Below are 22,147 nucleotides of genomic sequence, written 5' to 3'. Positions count from 1 at the left end.
GGTATGAACACAGCTTTAGAAACAACTTTATACAGCGGCTTTTGTTGCTCTGCATCTATGCTGTCCAGTTGTACCAAGAAAGAGGAGCTAAAGACTCGGCAGCAGTATTAAAATACCATCCTGGTTTGGAAAAGGAAGAAATAGCTCACTTGGAACTAAAACTCTTTGTAATGCACAGTAACTTTCATTTATTAAGGAACTCCCAGCTGTTTCTTCTTGGGTGGTACTAGGTATTGTTTGGGTAGCATTATACACTGTGAACCAGAGCACCACTATAAATCACAGAATCACAGAATACCTGAGGTGGGAAGTGCCTTCAAGTCATCTAGTCCAACCCACCTAGTCCATCATGAATGTTAAATGCACAACACAATATATAAACAAAATCAGATAAAACCAAAATAGTCTTACAAATCTATTACAATGAAGCACTAAAGATTAGTTCAGCACAATATCTAAAATATATGATTAGCTGGGCAAGTTACTTAGGCATATTCATAATTTCAAATGAGGACTTAAAAATAGGTAGCCTCACCTTGACATTTTCTTACTACACCAAAGTTATATAGTAACCATAAACATTTTTAGTGGTGCTAGTACTCTTATATAGGCATTGATATGAAAAGTGAAGATGATCAGTAACCTTTACAGCTGATATATGGGAATTGAGAACTATCAATATATGAGTAACTGGGCTTTTCCTGATTTATATTTACATATTTCATGCCAGTGAATGGAAGCCAGATTCATGCAACTGTATGATCTGCAGTAATTACCAGCACTCACTATTTGGAAGCACTTTATCGTTCAGATAGAAAGGTTCAGCAAAGGACTGAATATGTCTTTGATTGAGCTAAGTTGTGTCCCATTTTCTTACATGACATTCTCTCAAAGCATTGAACATCCCTCTCAGTTACATCTATGCCAACATTCTCACTTATACCTCATTTGCTTGCAACTCATCATGTAGTATCTACCTGTTTTTTTGTGTAGGCCCACCCCTGTGTATGATAATTAATGTTATAAAACATAAACCACCATTTTCTGTGCATGAATTAACTGCTTGGCCATGGGGGGAGTTGGTTTGTTTGGCTGTGTTTTTTTTCTAAACAGAGTGCAATTGTGTACCACAAACAACACAAAGACAGCTGTTGGACATCTACCAGGTCAACCTTAAACAATTATCAATTCAAAGATCCATTTAATACAGATGCTCAGAGATGTTTCACTAGGGCTTTTTTCATGCTGAGCATAACTGAACCTACATCAATATAGGATAAAAACCCCTCACAGTTCACAATCCAGGCAATGAGTTCTCAAACACTAATGAATTTAATTTTGTGAGTTTAATTAAAGCATACTACCTTCTCTCCAGCAAAATAAGTTAAATATCAAATTCTCCTGGATAGCATTTGCATAAGGTTATGTCTCCAAAATGCAACTTCTCATTAAAAAAACATTTCAAGCAGAGAAAAAAATCCCAGGGTGCCAAGTTAAATGTATTATGAAATTCACATTCTCCAGACAAGATCAATCTGAGCAGCTGGGAAGTGTAACTATTTCAACTTCTTTCACTTCCTGATCTTAGCTACCACACTACAACAAGATGCAAAATAGCAACATTTTTTGTTGTTTTAAGACAACCTTTATGAAGTGTTACAACTCTCCTTCCCCACATTACAAACTCTCACCAAACCAAAACCCCCTTTCCTTTTGGGGTTCTTGTTCTGCCTGCTTTTCTCAGCGAGCAGGGTCTGATTCAGAGCCTCCCAAAGCCAGTGGGACATGTGTCGTGCAACTTCATGGGGCTGGAACTGGTTTACAAACCACTTCTCTTCCATTCTATCATCTAATCAACTCCCTTTGCATACCTTTCTTATCCCTCCATTCTGAAAACACCTGATGAGACAGATGAAAGGAAAGCTAAATAGAAAGATCACTTCATGTATATTCACCAATGCATTATCTCAGCAGCTCAGGGAGCCAGAGGGGCCCTCTGCATGTTTGTGGGGAATGGGGTAGAGGATTATGCTAAAGATATGCTGGTTCTCTTCTTTTTAATGTGCTCCTGCTTGCTTCTTACTGGATTTGTTTTGGTTTCATCCCATCATCTCTTGCAATTACCTCATACTTCACAGCAGTATTCTATTATTTGCTTTCATCTTCCATCTCCTCAATGGCAATTTTTGGCTTGTCTGGCAATTCTGACATCTGTTCCAGAGTCACGTACAGATTCCTGTCTGGTCCTACATTGCCCACAAAAACCACCTTCCCTCTCCTACATACAGACACACATCAACAATGTTAATGTATATACAGACTGGTAGAATACACAGTAAAAAAGCATATTATGCAGACACACTTCTTCCTCCAGAACATGTCAAATTATTCAATCAAAACCTTTTTTCGATGAATTTTCATAAGTATCTGCTATCTGAAGAATTTTACACTTTTATTCTTCACATGTGTTCCTCGAAAGTACTGTATTATGCAACTACATTTGGCCCAATCTATACCCCACGGAAAATTCAGAGTAACCCACTATACAACCAAGAGAGAAGAAATGAGAATTCAGGGTAATCAGACCACAAATCCAAGGAAGAGAAAAATGGAATCTAACTATTTTAGAATGTTGTCTAAAAGTCTACCTTCCACTTAAAAAAAAAAAAATTTGCAAAAAAAAATTATCAAAAACATATACATATAGGAAAATATCCTATCAATAATAGCCCACCTGTCATTTTTCTGCTGTCATCACCAGCTGGTTTTGTCTGCAAAAAGCAGTATAGCATGATTTGCCCCACCCATGCAATACAAACCTTTTCACAGTGGGCTAGGACTGCATTTTGTGTAAATTTTGCAGGAGCAACCCTTGAATTATTAGCTTCTCTGCACAGAGAACCTGTTTATGTTTCTTTAGATGAATACTCATGCTGCCGTACTAATAATGAAAAACGACCTGTAGAAACAGATATGTGAATACATTTTTGGGCACAAAATGTAGTCCTGATGAACACGCATCAATGGATGTTAGAAATTCTGCAATACAGTATTTAAAAAAAATAAACACCAATTTAGATTTTAATAGTAATTTAAAAATAACAGCCATTTGCAGCCAAATTTACCTTTCCATGCTAAGTTTTTTGTAAACCAGTAATAACAAATACTACTTCAAAATTAATGTCTCCTGCAAATACATAAAGTATTGACGTCTCTGTTATTGCAATAAAAAAATAAGCATCTGGTGTACTGGTTAACGGAAAAGAGTATTTTCTAATATGTACAAAGAAAGAATTCCCTTTCCTCCAACACATTGCAATACTGCACATTGAACAACTCATCATTTCACAGAAAACAGCAGCATTACCTTCAGTCTAGAAAACATGCTAAAGATTTTGTTCCTAGAAGCTATTTGGCAAAGCAAGTGGCAGCCTTAAAAAAAAACACAAAACCAACCAGCAAACCCCCAAACTAAATTAAATCTGACTAAAATAATGTGTCAAGTAAATAAGTTCTGGTTTACATTTACTGCCTATTGTTAAACTACCATTTGGTTTCCTCTTTCCTGTTTCCAAACACCCTGCTTTAATTCAACAGACCCAGGCATGCTCAGGAAATTATAAACTTGCTAGTAACTACACCAAATGAGTAATTAGAGCAACAGCATCAGCTGTTCTACTGTATATGAATGCCATTCCCAACTGGTCTCCTTTAAATACGTAAAGTTAAATAACATTTGGACCGTGTTATAAAGTTAAGATAAACACATATGCAAGGCACTCTGTAGGTTTTACCGTTTGTCTAAATCTATCATCTGTCATCTGCCAGATGCCCAAGAGTGTCAAGATGAAAAGTCAAGCCTTGAGCTGCCAAATAAGCCATTTGTCATTTATTACTCAAAAGCAAAGGTGCATTTACAAACCATATGGGTACAACTTTAGCAAAACTAAAAGAGTTAGTGAACTATGGCAGAGGCATAGACCAGGGTGGAATGGGTGAACAGCAAAGTACGCTCAGTGCTTGTCCTGTGATAGTAGAAATGCATTACCTCTTCATCTAAGCACAGTGTTATTTCTGCTCTTCCATTTGCAGTGATAGCTACTGACTCCCTCTTACAAACTCCGCAAGGTGTCCATAACTGCACTTGTGCTAGTCAGTGCACATGTCAGACCATTAGGAAATGTTCTGCTTTTGTTTTGTCTACTTTCTTAAATAGTCAGACAATTAAAAAACAAAAAAAGTGTTCCATTATGGAAAAGAAAAAGTCTTTCACTGACAACTAAGACTTGCTATTGACCTAGTCACAGTCCAATTTTCTAGAACATTTTCTGGGCAAAGTCAGTGTGTTCAACAGACTGGTGATATCGAATGAAACGGATTCAGGTCATTGACAAAAATGCCCCAAGGCACCTGTAAAAGCATGGTACAAGAATCTTGAGGATTTCACACTTTTTTCCTGCTAGTGCCTCTTTTTCCTTGGTCAGCAAAGTTGCAAGCAGGGTAAGTGATAAGAAAGTTTTCATTTTTTCTTTTTTTTCTTTTTTCTTCTTTTCCAGTTCAACAGCATGGAAAGGTTAGTCTGCCAAGAACCAGAGCCAGTATGAACATGTTCATAATGACATCTGCAGAATTTCCTAACACTATTAAAAGAACATCCCCTGCTCCAAGTGCGTGCGTTTGTGTATGCATTTGTGTACACATATAAACCACATCTTTATGAGTGAATGCCCTAGTGGTACTGGCAGGAACCATTATAAGGTAGAGGTTTTCACACACTCATTTAAGGACAACCAGAAGCCCCACATACTTTCAAGTTGCTTCCAGCACACTTTCATCTAATAAAAAACTGTTTCCATCTACAAGGTGTACTTTTGAGCCAGTGGAGCAAGATTTATTCACACTATTTTACAAAGTTTAGAGTGGACATTCATTCACTGCTTTACAAGTCAAGCTGCCTTAATCTGGCCTCTGAATGCTGATGTTTTTGAATGCCCCAATAACCCTTCCTGGCCACGGGGTGAGTGTCTGTATGGAAGCGACAACATTTACCAAGAGACAGGGAAGAAAATGTGAAAGAGCAGGAAAGCCAGAGGACAGAACCACTGACCTGGAGTAGTTAGAGGTATAGGGGTTGCAGCCAGCAAAAGGTAATTTAGCACCAATATGCTAGAAATCTCACTCCCATAAGCAGAAAACAAATAAAGAAAACATAAAATGGAGAGAGAAGGAGGGACACTCTATCCACACCTAGAGCCTAAACATTTAATTTCCTCTATTCTCCCCAATGCTGTTCTAAAATTACTTAATGCTTCCAAGAACAAAAACTACTGCCAGGAAGTCAAATTAATCCTGATGTGGAAGCTGAAAAAAAGTAGCCCATGGTATGATCTCTTCCTTAAAAACTAATTCCTAAAGAGGAAATGTTCATAACTGAATGTGCAAAACAGAGGTCAGCACTCCGGAGACCTAAAAAAAATACTACGCAGGCATGATTTTGCGTGCAGCACAGTACAACCACTGTAGGGCCAGGAACCAAGGATCACAGCACCCTGAGAGATGCACCTGTGAGTGGCAGCATCTCCTTGCTTCCAGCTCCCACTGATTTCTGCGTTCACTAGGATCTAGATACCATCACCCCAAGCAGAGGCACAGTGCTGCCAATCTGCTGACTGGCAGCATTTTGCTTTTGAGAAGCAGCATCTCCCAGCTCCTGCTGAGTTTCTACCAGTACACTTAACCTCTAATCTGGGAATGAAAAACAGTCTGGTGCATCACCCTCAAAAGACTTTTCCGTAGACTGCACAACACTAACTTGAAAACAGGCATCTCTCCAAAACATATAATGGTAAACCGAGAGCCCAAGCCAGCAATTCTGAAGTGCTATCAGAAGATAGAGTATTTTTTATTAAAACAGCCTCCTTGGCTATTAAAAGGAAAAATTCATGAAAAAACTGAGAAATTTCTGAGGCCATTAATTCTGTTGAGGTATGCATGCTCTCAGAAAAATTCACATTTGTGCATCAATTCATTAAAAATGTGCACCTATGGCATCTATGAAGAAATTACTAATAAGCCTAACAGATGTAGATAAATAAAGACACATACGTGAGCAAATGTCTAAAAAGTAAGTCCTGTGTTTTTATATTAACCATCATTTTTTCACTCTTAGAGAAGAACAAGAAAATATTTCCTAGTGCTGGAACAAGCATATGCACAAGACAAACACAATGTAAAAATCTGCCACTACTTACAAAAAGCAACAATTATCTTATATTGTTGAAAAGGCAAGTTGTTCCTAATAAAGTAAAACTTTTTGGCTACTTCTGAACCAGCTTCTCAATTAAGGAAAGGAAAGACAAAATAACTAATCGTGACAAAAAGAAGGAAAAATGTATTTTATTAGCTCATAGGATATAATACCTTTAAATACTGAGGTGTGAAAATATTTTAATGTGTGCATTAAGAGATAACATATTGAATAACCACAAACACCCATGCACTAACACTGTAATTATTGGAATATATCAGTGGAATATTCCAACATGCATCCTTGTATGTGGTGTATTTTTTATTTTACTCTTCACTACAACAACAGCTATAACAGCTCCAAGATATTCCCCACAGAGCTATAATTAGTCCTTAAAGTGCAATCAAAAGAAGTGCTGGTTGAAACCCGAAATCTGAACCTGTGGAATGCTGGAATGAATTTTTCATTTTCCTAAACAAAATAGAGCCAGCTACAGGGCTGCATGAATTGCAGTTCTGGTTCAGGCTGTCTCTCCATATTGTCATTACTATTGTTGTTATTGATGATATTGTTACTGGGATAAAGCAAGCTCTATATTGTAAACACCTGTGATAAAACAAGAGCGGGGTTTTCCAAAATTTCTGTTGCACAAAGAGTCTCTAGTTAATGATAGGTGAAACTGTCTCTGCATGCAAAACCAGAGTAAGCAGGCAGTGCACAATAAAGATATTTGTGTTAGGGCTGGATACAGGATGGACTTCACACGCGAACACCCATTCTACAGAGTGGGGTCAGGCAGTTCTTGTCACGTTTATACTACCATCTGATTAAACACTCTAGAGAGGAGTCCATGGCTCCCACATCCACATAGCTGTTGTTTCACTATTTACATCAGATTCTTCCTTATCAAAACTCATGTTTTGATACATTCTATTGAACTTCTAAGGTTCAACAAAGAACCTCAATTTTTCTAAAAATTTAGCTCTGTTCAGTAGATGGGTAGGAAAATAAGGCTGCTCCACTCCTACCTCTGCAGACTGAAGTAATTGCTCTGTGTAGTTGGTTTCCCATAGGGTTCATTTAGGAGCAAACAACGCACTTAGGCTGTGTGCAAAATTATTGCCCTCATGGTTTTGTGCCTTAAACTTATCTTAAATTCTATGCACAGAAAACTCTTGAACCAAACCTCCAGCAATTAGCCTTTCAGAAATCTATTTTTTCCCACATGACATGTAGAAATATATAGAGTCTGCTGTTGTTCAAGTGTATTAATAAAGTGGATATTGATTTGCCCATACAAAGTAACCAGATTCGTGTTTCAAACATGTACTCTCTGAAATGTATATACTTAACTTATGGAAAGAGACCCATTTGCCAAAGCTGCTTTTCAGTATTCGCTTTCCAAATTAAGATTTACCCCACAACAAGAATGGTGTGGGTTTTTATGTTCAAATATATCACTTATTTCAGGCTGGGCACCCAAAACCAAAGGCCACTTTTGACAAGTCCAAAAGCAGTAGTGCTATTCTGGCTTGTTGCAACAGTTTCCATATATGTGTGAGATGGGATGAAGTAACTAAACAGTTTTGGTTTCCAGTACACTTTGTGACATTGTAAGGAAACTGGACATTTTGAAGTATATTTTCCTGTAACTCTCATTCCAAATTTTCCTCCCTTTTAGGATTTGTATATTCCACTGAATGTAATGTAAGAACATTTCTGGTATATTATTTCTTTTTCTGCATTTTTTTTTTTTTTTGGTACTACACGTGGCCTGCCTGTGAAAAAGCTCACTTTTCACAGAAAATAAAGGAAATAAATTTTAAGTCAGCTTTATTTGTATACTTCCAAAAGATAATACTGCAGAGTATCAAAGTTCTTCAGGTATCACTGAGCCTAGAATCTATTTAATTCAGTGGAAGACGATATCCCTAATTCTACTTTCGCTGAAAGCAGAGAGTTGCTAACTATGTGCAAATGGTAGAGCAAAGAATTATTATTAACTTAATGATGTGTTAAGGTTGTCGGCTAACCTGATTTTTGCTGGGCAATCTCAGTTTGGAGAAAACTAAATCATATCAAGTATATCAAGTATAAATCACATTTGCAAAGCCATTAAGGCATCCTGAGACATGAATCAGCCAAATGCAAGGTAATAAGATCTGGAAATGAAGCTTGTTGGTAAGACATACAGGAGGTTGGACAAACTCTTGGAAAGCAGTGACTGTGAGAGGGAGCTTAGGGTCATGGCAGATAACCAACTGGCAATGAGATGCCCTAATATTTAGTCTGCTCCTTGGATGGTAAGCAGGGAGAACAGGAACATGTGCAGGGAATCAGCAAACAGTACCGCGTGTGCATAGAGAAGGCTACAACTTCCATTCCCCATTCTGGTATCCACACTTGAGAAAATAATGCTGGAAAACAGAAAGTGTTTCAGAAAAGAACTACAGGAATGAAGTGTGGTTTGGAAATTTTGACTAATGGAAGGAAACTGGATATACAAAACATTACTGTTAAGGCTGTAGAACAGATTTTGAACGAGAATAAGAGGAACCAGCATTAATGGAAACAGGTTAAAATGCAACACACGCTTTAGAATTCCAGGGAAATCTGTTAAGGTTTTCTCTGAAACTTATTTTATGAAGAGAAATGTAATAGAACCAGTGTGTCTGATTTCTGCAAAACATGTGATGAGCCCTCCAAAAAACCAGTAATGAAAAAGAAAATGAAAGTTAGTGTGGCAGCGAGGTGGAGACAGAAATGGTTGCACCAGAGATGATGTGGGCTGTGCTGGAGAAACATGGGGAGTAAAGAAGTTATGAGTAGAGCATTTTAAGGATGAGCCAGGGAAACAAAGTCATTGGGTGATTTTGACATCAGGACAAAGAACATGTTAGTGAATCTAGTAATTATGATCACCTGCATTCAAAAAAATTATTCAGGCTGGAAGATGTGGAGAGAAGCAACCCTCTGATGAGCAAGGAGTTGGACAGGCTAGTTTTTAAGTGACTAATGAGTGTGGTTTGTTTATCAAATCAAAATGAAGTCTGAGAGGGATGTGTGGCCCTGGAACAAATGGGCAAAAAACTGCATGAGTAAACATGGCTGTAACTTAGGAGAAAGTCTCTAACCAATCGTTTAGTGATGGCTGTGAGATGGTCTCCCAACAGAAATAGAGGGGAAACAAAATTCTAGAATAGAAATGGCTGAATGCATTTATACAACATGATGCCTGTGATAGCAGAGAAACGTACTGGATGACCTACGCTGTCATTTCCTGTCTTATATCCCTATGTTCCAATTTAATTTATCCACAAGATCACTTAGCCAAAATCTGTAATTACTTACATGTGGAGATTTCTAACACCATAAGATGCACCATAAATCATCAGAAGAGGCATTTTACAGAGGAAAGGAAACTAAGAAATTTAGATGAGCAATAAGCTAGATATTTTTAATAGTGAAGATTGTTAGTGACTTGCACAGACACGGACATAACAGGTTTCAGTCAAGACTGGCTCTTCCCAAAAGATGTACAGAAAACAGAAAATAACAGATAAATCAAGAAAACAGAGATATTGATGCAGTAATAATCGGATTAAATTTCACTGATCTGCCTTCTGATGAAGGCCAGGGCTAGAAGACAATCGCCTTTTCTGATGTTAGAACTATGAATATTATTTAAAGCCAGTGATGCTATATCTCATGACATCAGAAGGAAGAACTACAATATTAAAATGCCGTATGACTTTTACAGTTTTGGTACATAGTCAGAACTCACCTGTAGTACAGAGCCACCCAAATTTTTAACTCAGTATGTTGAAGTAAGTGTAACATCACATGTTCAGATATTATATCAGAGATGCAATGGGGATATACAGTATATATGCAAATCATACAACAGACAAATGACAGGACCTAACATTAGGCTACAACAGCATACTGGAAATCATGTCTTCTGAGACTTTCCCCAAGCACAGCGCTAATTCTTCTGATTGATCTTCCACAAGTAGTTTTTGGCCATCTAATTAGAAATGTGCAGGAAATCTTGTGCACGCACAATGTATCTATATATGATCTGAGATATGCATACACACAGATGTATGCTATTCAGTCTCAAAAGGCACCTGTACAAGGTGAACAAACAGAATACACTGTTTAAAAAAATCTGGTCTTAACCTCTGTGCACCATAATATTTCAGTGTATAAAATTACAGGTGTTTTGGAAGTTACTTTGACACACTTGACTTGAAGTCTTCTTGCAGTAACTTCTGTCTTTGATTTTTATAGTGCAATTCTCTGTCAAAAAAAAAAAAAACCCAGAATAACTCCTCTTTGTGTAGGCAACACATCCTACTCAGAATGATGCATAGAAGTGATGACAGAACAAATAAATTTAAGAGAAACATCTGTGATACAACACAGGCACCTTTACCTGGATACCTGCAAAACATGAACAATTTCTTCCACTTTTGGAGTAGAAGCATATAGTAGTAGTAGCAGTAGTAATAATAATAATAAAAATATAAAGTCCTTTTCTCCTTTCCCTTACCTTCCATTTTCTTCCCTTCCCTTTACTTCCCTTGCCTTTCTCTCTCTTGCATGTGGGTAGGAGGCTTGTTTAGTGATTGTGAGAGCCTTTTTCTCCCAGCAAACACTTTGAACACAAACTCTGCAGCCAAAGTTGGTGAAGCAAGAGAGATGAGAAGGGGCAGTGATGATGGGAGGGAAGGCACCAAGTCGAGTTCTCACAAGAGGTTTAGCCACACAGCATCTGATGGCCTGTGTCCAGTCTGCTAAACAGAATGGTGTTATGGCAATAAGATGAAGGCCCCTGCACTAACGCAGGCAGAAAGCCAAAGGTTTCCATGCAGATTTCCCTGCCTCTTAGATTGTATTAGGGATGTCTTGCCCTGTCACTGATTTGGACTACATTATGGGCACTGCAGAACAAACAATATAAAACATGCAGTTGGCAACACGTTTGGAGAGGTGAGCTACCCAGCTCTTTGAAAACCTGTAATGTAAAGTATCAACAGAGGTCATATATCCAGAAACTCGACTGTTAGGTCTTTGCCAAACAGCAGTGAAAGACCAAGTCAGAATATCTGAAATGCATTAGTCTCCAAATGATGTTGAGACTGATCCCAGAATAAGGGATCAGGCTTATTTCTATGAATAGAAATGAACTAGTCTGTATGCTCTATCACAGAGCCATGAATCAGCGAGCCTACATCTCTCAAGTGCTTATAGCATTGTGCTTATCGACTGTGAGACACAGACAGTCATCTTAAAATCTAATGGTATTTTGGTTTAATCTTTCTCAATCAAGGAAATGCTTTTGTGTTCTCCCTTTTGTCCCAGATTCAGCACAGTCTTATTACATTATTTGGCCACACTCATGTTTTGCAATGCTAAGTCTGTTCTTGAAGACAGGGTGAAATGTGACATTGCATACCTAATCTTTTCTTGAATATGTTACTTTTGGATATACTGCCCTTTGTTTGTTTTTTTTCAGGAAAGTTCTGCATGATTGTAATAAAATTATTTTTGAGATTATTAGGTCTACAACTTCTAATACATTGGTATTTAGAACACAAGCCTCTAGAATTTTCCACCCTTATGACTACACTGTTTCCAAGTAAAGGACCTTGTCAATTGGAAGCAAGATATAAAGGGAGTTTTTATATTTGCATAGAAATGGTTTGATAGCAAAGTCTCCAAGGTTTCTCTTTGAACTGAAGTATGCAAATTTAATAGAATTAAACAAAATACCCTAAAGATGACAGAAAATCATGGTACTTGAGACAGGTTTAAAAATTGGTTTCCTCTTCCTTTACCTTGATCCTGGGCATAATTTTTAAAGCATATTTAACTTGTGGGTTAGGCTGGCATTTCATAAACTCAGCTATTACCCTGTATCCTTTCTTTAAATAGATTTGTCTATTTCAATTCATGGCATGTGCTGTCTCTGTAGGACTCTATGGAAAAACTGTACAGTCATTTATCTGTTATTTGCTGCAGGATTTGGAAGGAGTTATCATATTAGCTCAGCAGATTTCAAAATAATAATAGTTCTAAAACACCCTGCATGAGCTGTTAATTGGAATAATATGCACTAAAGATAACCCAGGCATTTTTGTCATGGATCCCAGTCTCAGCAAACTGAGTAAGAAACTGTGGCTCTTGCATCCATTTCATTTTTACTTCATGAGTATAATTTTTAAAAGTAATAATTTAGGTTAATTATACTATAATCAAAGTTATTATTCAGACCACCTTTGATTTTCCTAATTACAAAAGCCAAGCACAATGTTCTTTTCAGATGCTTTTAAAAAGTCTTGACCTTTCTCTTTGCTGTCCCATTTTCAAAAAATAATATCCAGTGGTGTGTGCATGTGCACAATAAATGAAGAATATAAATCTTGAACCTTTCTGTAGATCTGAAAGAAGGTCTAGCTAAATTTTCCTGTGCCAGTGTTACTTTCATTTACATCACAGATGCTATACTAAATGTAATATTGTTGCTCAGTTCAGTGTTTCTGAAAAAAAGAAGGTCAAGATCTATACAAAACATAATAAGCATTTTTGTCAGCCTATTATTACTTGTACAATTGCTGTGACTTGCTTGGGGAAATCTATGTTTGTCTGAGTATCTAGTCATTACCTTGGACAATTACCTGATTTTAGGAATATTTTATCACAGAGATAATTTTTCTTTTCTCCTCCCATTTGCCTCATCTTCTAAAATAAAACATCTTAAGACAGTGTAAGGAACTATACAAAAAATACCTTTATCTGAACACATAGAGGCATGGCTTATTAAAAAGAATAAGAACAGGTTAATCTTAAAGAAATTTTTGGCTTGGAAAATAAGCCTATTAAGGAAGGCGGTAACTGAGACATACATTTACAATCTTTCAGTCTATATTTCATTTTAAACAATGAAAATTAGAGATTAACCTTAAACATTTTTATTTCTTACCAGTATGATAAGAGCTGTAAGCTGTAAACAGAACTTTTATTTCCTTAGTAGAAATTAAAACACTTGTGTAGTCAGAGCTGGACAAAGCTTCCAAATATATGGAAATATCTATTCAACTCTGCATGGGCAACTTTGGGCAGAACAAAAAGGTGATAAAATGATATGGAAGCTAAACTGCAAAAATAAAAATTTGACTTGCATCAAATATGACTTCTACAATTTCTCAGGAATATATACCAAACTCTTCTTCTGCATTGTTATCAGAAAAAAAGACCACCTCAGACTTCTAAACTTAAACACTGTTTCCACTATATCCTGGTACTTAATTATTTCCTCACTTACTTTTACCCATTATTCTCAACCTGGAGAAAGCTGGACTACAACAGGGAAGGATCTTCTTGAAGTTGTGAGGATGCAACTAAACTACTAGAATATATGGGTTTTCTAGAGAACGTCAAATTAGATTTGACACTATCATAGGTAATATTGACATGGTTCTCTACTCAACTTAGAAACATAGAATGGTTTGGATTGGAAGGGATCTTAAAGACCATCAAGTTCCAACCCCCCTGCCATGGGCAGGGACACTTTCCACTAGACCAGGTTGCTCAAAGCCTCATCCAACCTGGCCTTGAACACCTCCAGGGATGGGGCATCCACAGCTTCTCTGGGCAACCTGTTCCTGCGCCTCACCGCTCTCACAGTAAAAAAATTACTCCTAATATCTAATATAATTCTACCCTCTTTTGTCTTAAAACTGGTACCCCTCATCTTGTCACTACACTCCCTGATGAAGAGTGCCTCCCCATCTCTCCTGAAGGCCCCCTTTGACATACTGGAAGGCTACTCTAAGGTTTCCCTGGAGACTTCTCCTCTCCAGGCTGAACAACCCCAACTCTCTCAGCCTGTCCTCATACAGGAAGTACTCCAGCCCTCTGATCATCTACATGACCCTCCTCTGGACCCCCTCCAACAGGTCCATGTCTTTCTTATGCTGGAGGCCCCAGAGCTGAACACAATTCTCATGAGAGCAGAGGAGAGGGGGAGAATCACCTCCTTCAACCTGCTGCTAATACTTCTTTTGATGTAGCCCAGGACACAGTTGGCTTTCTGGGCTGCAAGCGCACACTGCTGGCTCATGTTGAGCTTTTCATCAACCAACACCCCCAAGTCGCTCTCCTCAGGGCTGCTCTCAAGCCATTCTCCACCCAGCCTGTATTTGTGCTTGGGATTGCCTCAACCTGGGTTCAGGACCTTGCACTTGGCCTTGTGGAACTTCATGAGGTTTGCATGGTCCCACCTCTCCAGCCTGTCCACCTCTCCAGCCTGTCCAGGTCCCTCTGGATGGCATCCCTTCCCTCCAACATGTTGCATGCAGGACACACAGCTTAGTGTCGCTGGCAAAGTTGCTGAGGGTGCACTTGATCCCACTGTCCATATTTCAATGAAGACATTAAACAACACTGTTCCCAACACCGACCCCTGCGGAACACCACTTGTCACTGGTCTCCAAGTGGACATTGAGCCATTGACCACAACTCTTTGAGTGTGACCATCCAGACAGTTCCTTATCCAGTGAGTAGTCCTTGTGCCAAATCCATGTCTCTCCAATTCAGAGACAAGGATGTTATGCGGGACAGTGCCAAATGCTTTGCATAAGTCCAGGTAGATGATGTCACTTGCTCTTTCCTTATCCACCAGTGCAATAAGCCCATCATAGAAGCCCACCAAATTTATCAGGCAATTTCCCCTTGGTGAAGCCATGTTGGCTGTGCCAATCTCTTCCTTTTTTTCCATGTGCCTTAGCATAGTTTCCAGAAGGATCTGCTCCATGATCTTGCCAGACACAGAGATGAGATTGACTGGCACATAGTTACCTAGGTCTTCCCTTTTTACCTTTTTAAAAATGGGGGTTACTAAAACTATAGAACCATATGCTGGTAAAATTAAATTTATCTGGGTTTTGCAGGGTATCCTCTTATGTTACAGCTATAATAATAATGGAACAATAATACTTTTAGGCAAGATCCATATTCTTGGCAAATTATTCCACAGTCTTGATTTCTAGTGGATTTACCCCTAGTTTGAGATTTCCGTGAGGAAATGTCTGAGTTCTTCTGGTACAGAAATTTGGGCTGAACTTTTCATGACTGTCTTACCTACATGGAATATGACACTTAAACTAACATGTTTAAATACAAAACTTTTTTTTTTCCCAAGTTCCCCTGCATCTTGCAGTTTTGTTACGGCTTCCTTCATAATTTTATTGCTTTTCTTCTTTGTGGTCACTGTCAAACAGTAGTACACTCTAGTTGGGTGATGGGGAGCCCTGCCATTCTGTCTGAAATGGGGATGCATTTGGCTTTCTATATACTTGTTATATTGTTCTAAGAGCATTTCAATAATTATTTCAATAATGATTAGGAAATATAGCAGAGCTCCGCGGGGCAGAATCTGTCAGTGTCCCCAGATGTGTTTAACTGCTAAGCTGCTGTAATTTCTTACAGGGTAAGAACAAGTTAAGGACATGCTTAAGTATTTTGTTGTGCTATGCTTCACAGGTTACATAATTTACCACAAGGAAAAGTGTAAATCTGCAGGTCCACACCAAATAAAATGGTCGTCATATGATCAAGTCAGAGGAAGGCAGCAGTCTGTTCCTATATGGTTAGTAAAAGATTCACAGAACTGAGTTTGGGAGACATGTCTTTAACATCACCTAGCACAGAAAGCACACAGTCCCTGTTGTTAGTTTAGTATTTTAGTAATTGCTCTTTATAACTTACCAGCTAGGTAGCTGAGCATATATTATTATCCACATTTGGAGAAGGGAGGACAGGGGTGAGAGTAAGAAATTTATGCAACTTTATAGAGGAAATCAAAACAAGCCAGGGATGCATCTGTGATTATATGTGAATTCACACCTCCTAGGCTTGTGCTGCTAGGTAATCTTTACAGCGATATTGGGTATCAATTTTATGATGTATTTATTTACAACTTACAGTCAAGTATACTGTAAATCAACCGAAACGCTGCACTGTGCATAACAACTGTAAGCTTTATCAGGTGCTCTTGTAACTTTGTCTATTAGTGCTGTCCCTGTTGTCCCTGTTTGCTGTTATGACTGCTTTTTACGGTATACCTTAAATTAATACAGTCTCTCAGTGGCAAACACTGTCTCTTAAATGTGGCATAAATCTTACAGCTGAATGTTAGTTGTAGCTTCCTAAAATCAGTCTTGACACACCTGGTTAAAACAGTTACTGACTTCTATAATAGCTGCACTTTCTGATCTTGCTGTACATTGTTACTGTGTTCCAGTTCCATTTTGGTCCAACAGTTTCAGTCTTTTTAAACACGTTTTTTATTAATCCCCTCTTTTCTGATCCTAGAGCTACCCACCACTGAACTAGCAAGTCTGCTCCATTCAAAATAATGTTCAAAGTGCACAACTTTGAAATCCTTTCCACCAATCCTATATAGTGGAAAGAGTTGTGAGCACTGGAAGATGAGGAATTCCCTGACCTATTTAACAGGCAGGACGATAAAAGGAAGAACTGGAAAGCAGCCTCTGACATCAACAGTTCCTCTAAATACTTATTTCCTTCTGTGGTCTTATTTGTTTTACAGTAACTTATTAAAAAAATTGAAATATCTTAGATGTTTTAATATAGGGTCATTTAGGATTTTGTGTGTTGTATTATTAAAGATCTCTGGGCTACATCACATAGAAAACATAATAGCACAGACTTGTAGAGAAATATATATGTAAGTCATAAATAGGGCAAGTTCTCTGTGACCAAACACAAATGCTAAAAGAAACATGGATGTAGACTTTTTTTAGTCCCCAACTCCCTATTAAAATCATCAAACTTCCAATAAGAAACAAAGCAAAGCAAAGCAATGAAACAAAGGAAGGAAGAAGGAAAAACAGTTAAGGCTTTTGCTTTAAAATTTAATTGCAATTCAGGTCTGTTGACTTGGCACTGCTGTGCAAAGTAGCATTTTTCAGTCTTATTTTTTCTTGCAGAATTACGTCATTACCTCAGAGCAGTTTTAAAGGACACTGAGGATGATGTATTCCAGTTGAAAATGAACAGAGTGGATACTTCAGGTAGGACTGACTGTCAGGTCACTATAGAAGGAAAATGCATTTTTAGTTTTATGCAAAGAAGCTCCTCTTCTTTCCTTCAGAATCCCTTCCTCTTCCCCATGCTGTGCACTTGCACATACTGGATGCATGTACCCTTACACTTGCACATGAGAGCAAATCCAGGAGATGCACTTTGATGACAACCTACCATTCTGATGCCGTTCTCAAAGGCCTGACGTGCCAGAGAAGCAGGTCCGTCCACAGTCTTACCGTCGTCATCAGGCCCCCAGCTGGCACTGTAGATGTGGATGTGCTGGGGATTAAGGCTTAGAGACTTTGCTTCTACCATGTCTGTTACGTCTCCATCCAGCATTCGTACACCTTCACAATGAAAGATAAAATGAACAGGACTAATCAACTCAAAATGCTTTCATCTTTCTTGAAGTTTAAAAACCATTTACAAGTAATTTATCCACTATACAGTCTTTGAACTTCAACAACAAACTTTTAAGCTAAAGAAAACTTAAGAAAGGACTTGAATTTTGGAATGTTTGTATGTCTCACTTAAAGATAATACACGATTTTTTTTCTTCTTTTATGCTTCAGTGAAACTGCAGCACATAATTTGAGTCCTTCACAGCCCTAAGTATGTTGACAGATATAATAAAAGGTCCTCTGCGGACAGATAAACATGAGATTATTCCTTCATTGTATGAGGCCACAAATAAGAAACGGGGGAGAAAGCTCATGTGTTCAGACAGATTACCACACACGGTAGCAAGGTGATTACAGGAAGTTACTAATATCCTGTGTGTAACATTATTCAACCTGAAACTACAATATTGTGAACATCCCCCTCTGTGTGGAAGATTTTGTAATGTATAATCTGAAATTCTTGTGTTAAAACAATCCATTCATGTGGGTTTGGACAAGTCAATGTGCCAGCCCTTCTAAAGTGAATGGCATAATGATGTTTTAAGATCACTGGACTGAATAAGGTAGGCTTAATTCTGGAAACTGAGAAAATCTTAAAGTTGTTCTTTTGACAAACTGTAAGACTTTGACTGAAGTTAATTCTGATTGAGAAAACCGCTGACATCAGTTTAACCTAAAAAGAAAAAGGACCTACATACAGCTAGTGTGACATCTGATTAAAGGGATGTTAAATATTAAATAATAATTAGCATGTTACTGTATGATAGTACAGACTAATGATTACTTTCACAATTAACAAGTTTGATGCTCTTTCCCCTTTAAAAGACCATTGCTATTTATAAGACAAATTGACATATTTTAAATTACAGACACATTTCATTTTGCTCATGAGATCAGACTAAAGTAACTTATGTGTTTACCAAGACCTTAACTTCCAATTAACAAAAGGCATAGGGGCTGCTTTGTTGATAGAGGGTTTGTTTTTTTTCCCTTACTCTAATTGACTCAAAAATGAAAAGTGTTCATATTTCTAAGTTCACACAAAAGCTGCCCATGTTTTGTGAGATAATAAACTTTTACAAACAGTGATCTCACTATGAAGTTTACTTTATAAAAAAGTCATTAAACCAACTCTGGGATTCTCAGGTTTTATTTTTCTTCCTCAGCATAATGTCAGAAAATTAATGATGGGTGGAAATTGTGTTCTCAATTTCTTTCAAGCACATTAAAATGTATCTAGTTCTAAATAAAGACAATAAAAAGTACACTGCTTTTGAAAGAAGGAAAATAAAGCTTATCTTTATGTCTCTGTTACTGTCTAGCAAGCTTAAATAATACTACAGGCACCCAGTGAACAATAACTCCAAATTCCGCCATTGGCAGCTGAAGTAATTCACACCAGTTTTTCTTGCTAATGGTGAAGTGGTCAAATCTAAAGCAACACGGACAAGGCTGTGACTTAGACATTGCTCTCTCCGGCCAACAACTGACAGACGTGCTTCAAGGATGACTTTGAACAACAGATGTCTCATTGGCTGTTTAAAACAAAAATAATTACTTTCTCTCTCTTTTCTTTCTTTCCTCCCCACCCCCCACCTCCCCCCCCCAAATGTCTGGAGTACTTAATTCTGCGGATCACAAAACCTCCAAACTGCATTTGGCATGTAGTGATAGTGCAACAAAAGCTGTCCAGAAGGCAATTAACAGACTGATCGCAGACTGTTCCACCTAAGACTAGAGCTCTGTAAACTTTTTCCAATATTTGCTGCAATTGCCAAAATGTAAGTGGAATTTTAGTCAGAACAAACTTTCAATGAATCACAGAAAACATGCAAAGCTGAGCTGAAAGCAAGCTTTCTTTTAAAATGTTTGTTTTTAATCAGCATTTGACTTAAACTTAAAGAAACAGCTGAACTAATTCCTCATCAGCTGAAGACAATCTACATCTGTTGTGCCATAATTCAGTGTAACTGTTTTCCCGTCAGGACTCGAGCCCAGCCAAGTAACTAAGCACCCAAATCCCCACAGATGCTTTGCAATTTCTACCATCAGTCTGCAACAATAACAACACGCTAACCATCCCTTCCTATAAAAAGTCTCACGAGCTCTCTAGGTAGCAATTTTCTATGTGTGATTACTGTGGAGACTCATATTAAAAAAAAAGATCTACTCCTCTGGTGCACTGGTTTGTCTTTCAGTGAAAGGGCACGTAGTTTACCTAAGCACAAACTGCAGGCATAGTGCATAACTTTTTATAAGAAACATCCCACAACCTGTAGAAGAACTGAAGGTCCAGATGGCCATTTTACTCACATTTTCTTATCTGCAGATTACATCTGCACTTACACCATTGGAAGAGAAAGCTCAGACTTTTTAAGGATCTTATTTTTGACTTATTTGTGCTGAGAGGTTCTTAAATGTATGGAAATAAGACAAAGAACGCAAACACATTTAAGAAAAAACTGAGCATTACTGGTGGATATCTTGTTAAAAAATTTCCATCACAAAGATAATTAATCAGATTGGTTCAGCTGACAATATTTGATAGAATATTGATGGAAAGGATTTCTTTTCCCTTTGCTGTATTTCCTCACTGTACCTTAAGTGTCCAGAGATCCTTTTTGGTTTGAAGTAAGAATACTTATGTCGATGGAGGAAATTCAACATCACTGTTGGTAGGTGCTCCTCCATTTAAGGAGGATGTAATTGCTTTGCCTCGACTCTAATTTGTTCTCCAAGAGGCCCAAGGAGGGCCTCCCTGCTAAACAAGTGATCTGAACACTGCTTCAGCATAATATGATTCAACATTTTTACACTCTATCTGGCCTGTTGAGAGGGAACACAACCACTGCATATTCACATGTGGAGCTTATGGATTTTCTGAGGGAAGGGAGGGAGGCATACCAAATACTGGCCAGCAGCAGCAAAACTCTTAAATACAAACACCTGGTGGAAGGGGAAGCTTAACCTCCCTTCCTGATATGCTGGAATTCCCTCTTGCCTCTGATTTTCTGCAGATTATCTTCTGAGCCTCTTGAAGTCTTATTTTCAAGTGCCGATGATTTTAAAAGGTGGTACACTACCTCAAGTGAGGTTTGCACACTGTTTACTGTCCAGCTTTCTTTTAAGAACAGTGTTAGTGATGGCTCTACAGAATCATGGTGAAAAACAGAGTGGATAAAACTTTTGTTTCATTTAGAACAGTAAAATTTCTTGAAGGTTGTTATATTCTTCATAATAAGTACATAAATAAATAAATGTGTTATGAAAAGGCACACATATCCAGCCTTTACTGTTCACACTAACTGTGTTCATATTATGTCCATCTGAATCAGTTTTTTCACTATATTTAGAAAATGGTGTGATTCAGCTAATATACCTGGAGGGTTTCTATAACATTGTTTTTGCATATTCCTGATGCTTAATAAATAATAAACTATTAAGAAGGCACTGTTACTAATTAAGAACTTTTCAAGGACAGGCCAAAGCTGTTGCAGGTTGTGTGACTATCCAACTCACAAATGAAACTTCTCCAGAAGCCATATTTTGTCTCTATCGGTGGTGATTCAGCTAATATACCTGGAGGGTTTCTATAACATTGTTTTTGCATATTCCTGATGCTTAATAAATAATAAACTATTAAGAAGGCACTGTTACTAATTAAGAACTTTTCAAGGACAGGCCAAAGCTGTTGCAGGTTGTGTGACTATCCAACTCACAAATGAAACTTCTCCAGAAGCCATATTTTGTCTCTATCGGTGCACCACCCTCACAGTGAAAAATTTCTGCCTAATATCCAACCTAAATCTCCCCTCTCTTAGTTTAAAACCATTCCCCCTCATCCTGTCACTATCAACCCCTGTAAACAGTCGCTCCCCCTCCTGTTTATAGGCTCCTTTCAAGTACTGGAAGGCCACAATGAGGTCTCCCCAGAGCCTTCTCTTCTCCAAGCTAAACAAGCCCAATTCCCTCAACCTTTCTTCATAGCAGAGGTGCTCCAGCCCTCTGATCATCTTAGTGGCCCTCCTCTGGACCCGTTCCAAGAGCTCCACGTCTTTCATGTGCTGGGGATCCCAGGCCTGGACACAGTGCTCCAGATGGGGTCTCACAAGAGCAGAGTAATCACCTCCCCCTCCCTGCTTGCCACCCCTTTTTTAATGCATCCCGGGACATAGTTGGCCTTCCGGGCTTCAAGCGCACACTGCTGGGTCATGTCCAGCTTCTCGTCCACCAGGACCCCCAAGTCCTTCTCCACAGGGCTGCTCTCAAGGAGCTCTTCTCCCAGTCTATCCAAGTACCTGGGATTGCCCTGGCCCAAGTGCAACGCCTTGCACTTGGTCTTGTTGAAGCTCATGAGGTTCTCATGGGCCCACTTCTGCAGCCT

The 22,147-nt window shown here is 38.3% G+C and overlaps 1 protein-coding gene across 1 annotated transcript in view; it reads right to left on the bottom strand.

Moving 5' to 3' along the window:
• Positions 1-17,709, bottom strand: part of LOC104468920 (proprotein convertase subtilisin/kexin type 5-like) — a gene marked incomplete at its 5' end in the record, with an annotated part of 89,688 nt that extends 71,979 nt beyond the window's left edge. The window contains 1 exon segment of the mRNA XM_010083210.1: positions 17,537-17,709. Within this exon segment, the coding sequence (XP_010081512.1) occupies positions 17,537-17,709 (173 nt within the window).
• Between the last annotated feature and the right edge of the window lie 4,438 nt (positions 17,710-22,147).

Source organism: Pterocles gutturalis, unplaced genomic scaffold (genome assembly GCF_000699245.1).
Source record: "Pterocles gutturalis isolate BGI_N339 unplaced genomic scaffold, ASM69924v1 scaffold16505, whole genome shotgun sequence".
NCBI classification, from domain to species: Eukaryota; Metazoa; Chordata; class Aves; order Pterocliformes; family Pteroclidae; genus Pterocles; species Pterocles gutturalis.
Note: the sequence above shows the minus strand (reverse complement) of the source record. Positions and strands in the feature narration are given on the sequence as shown.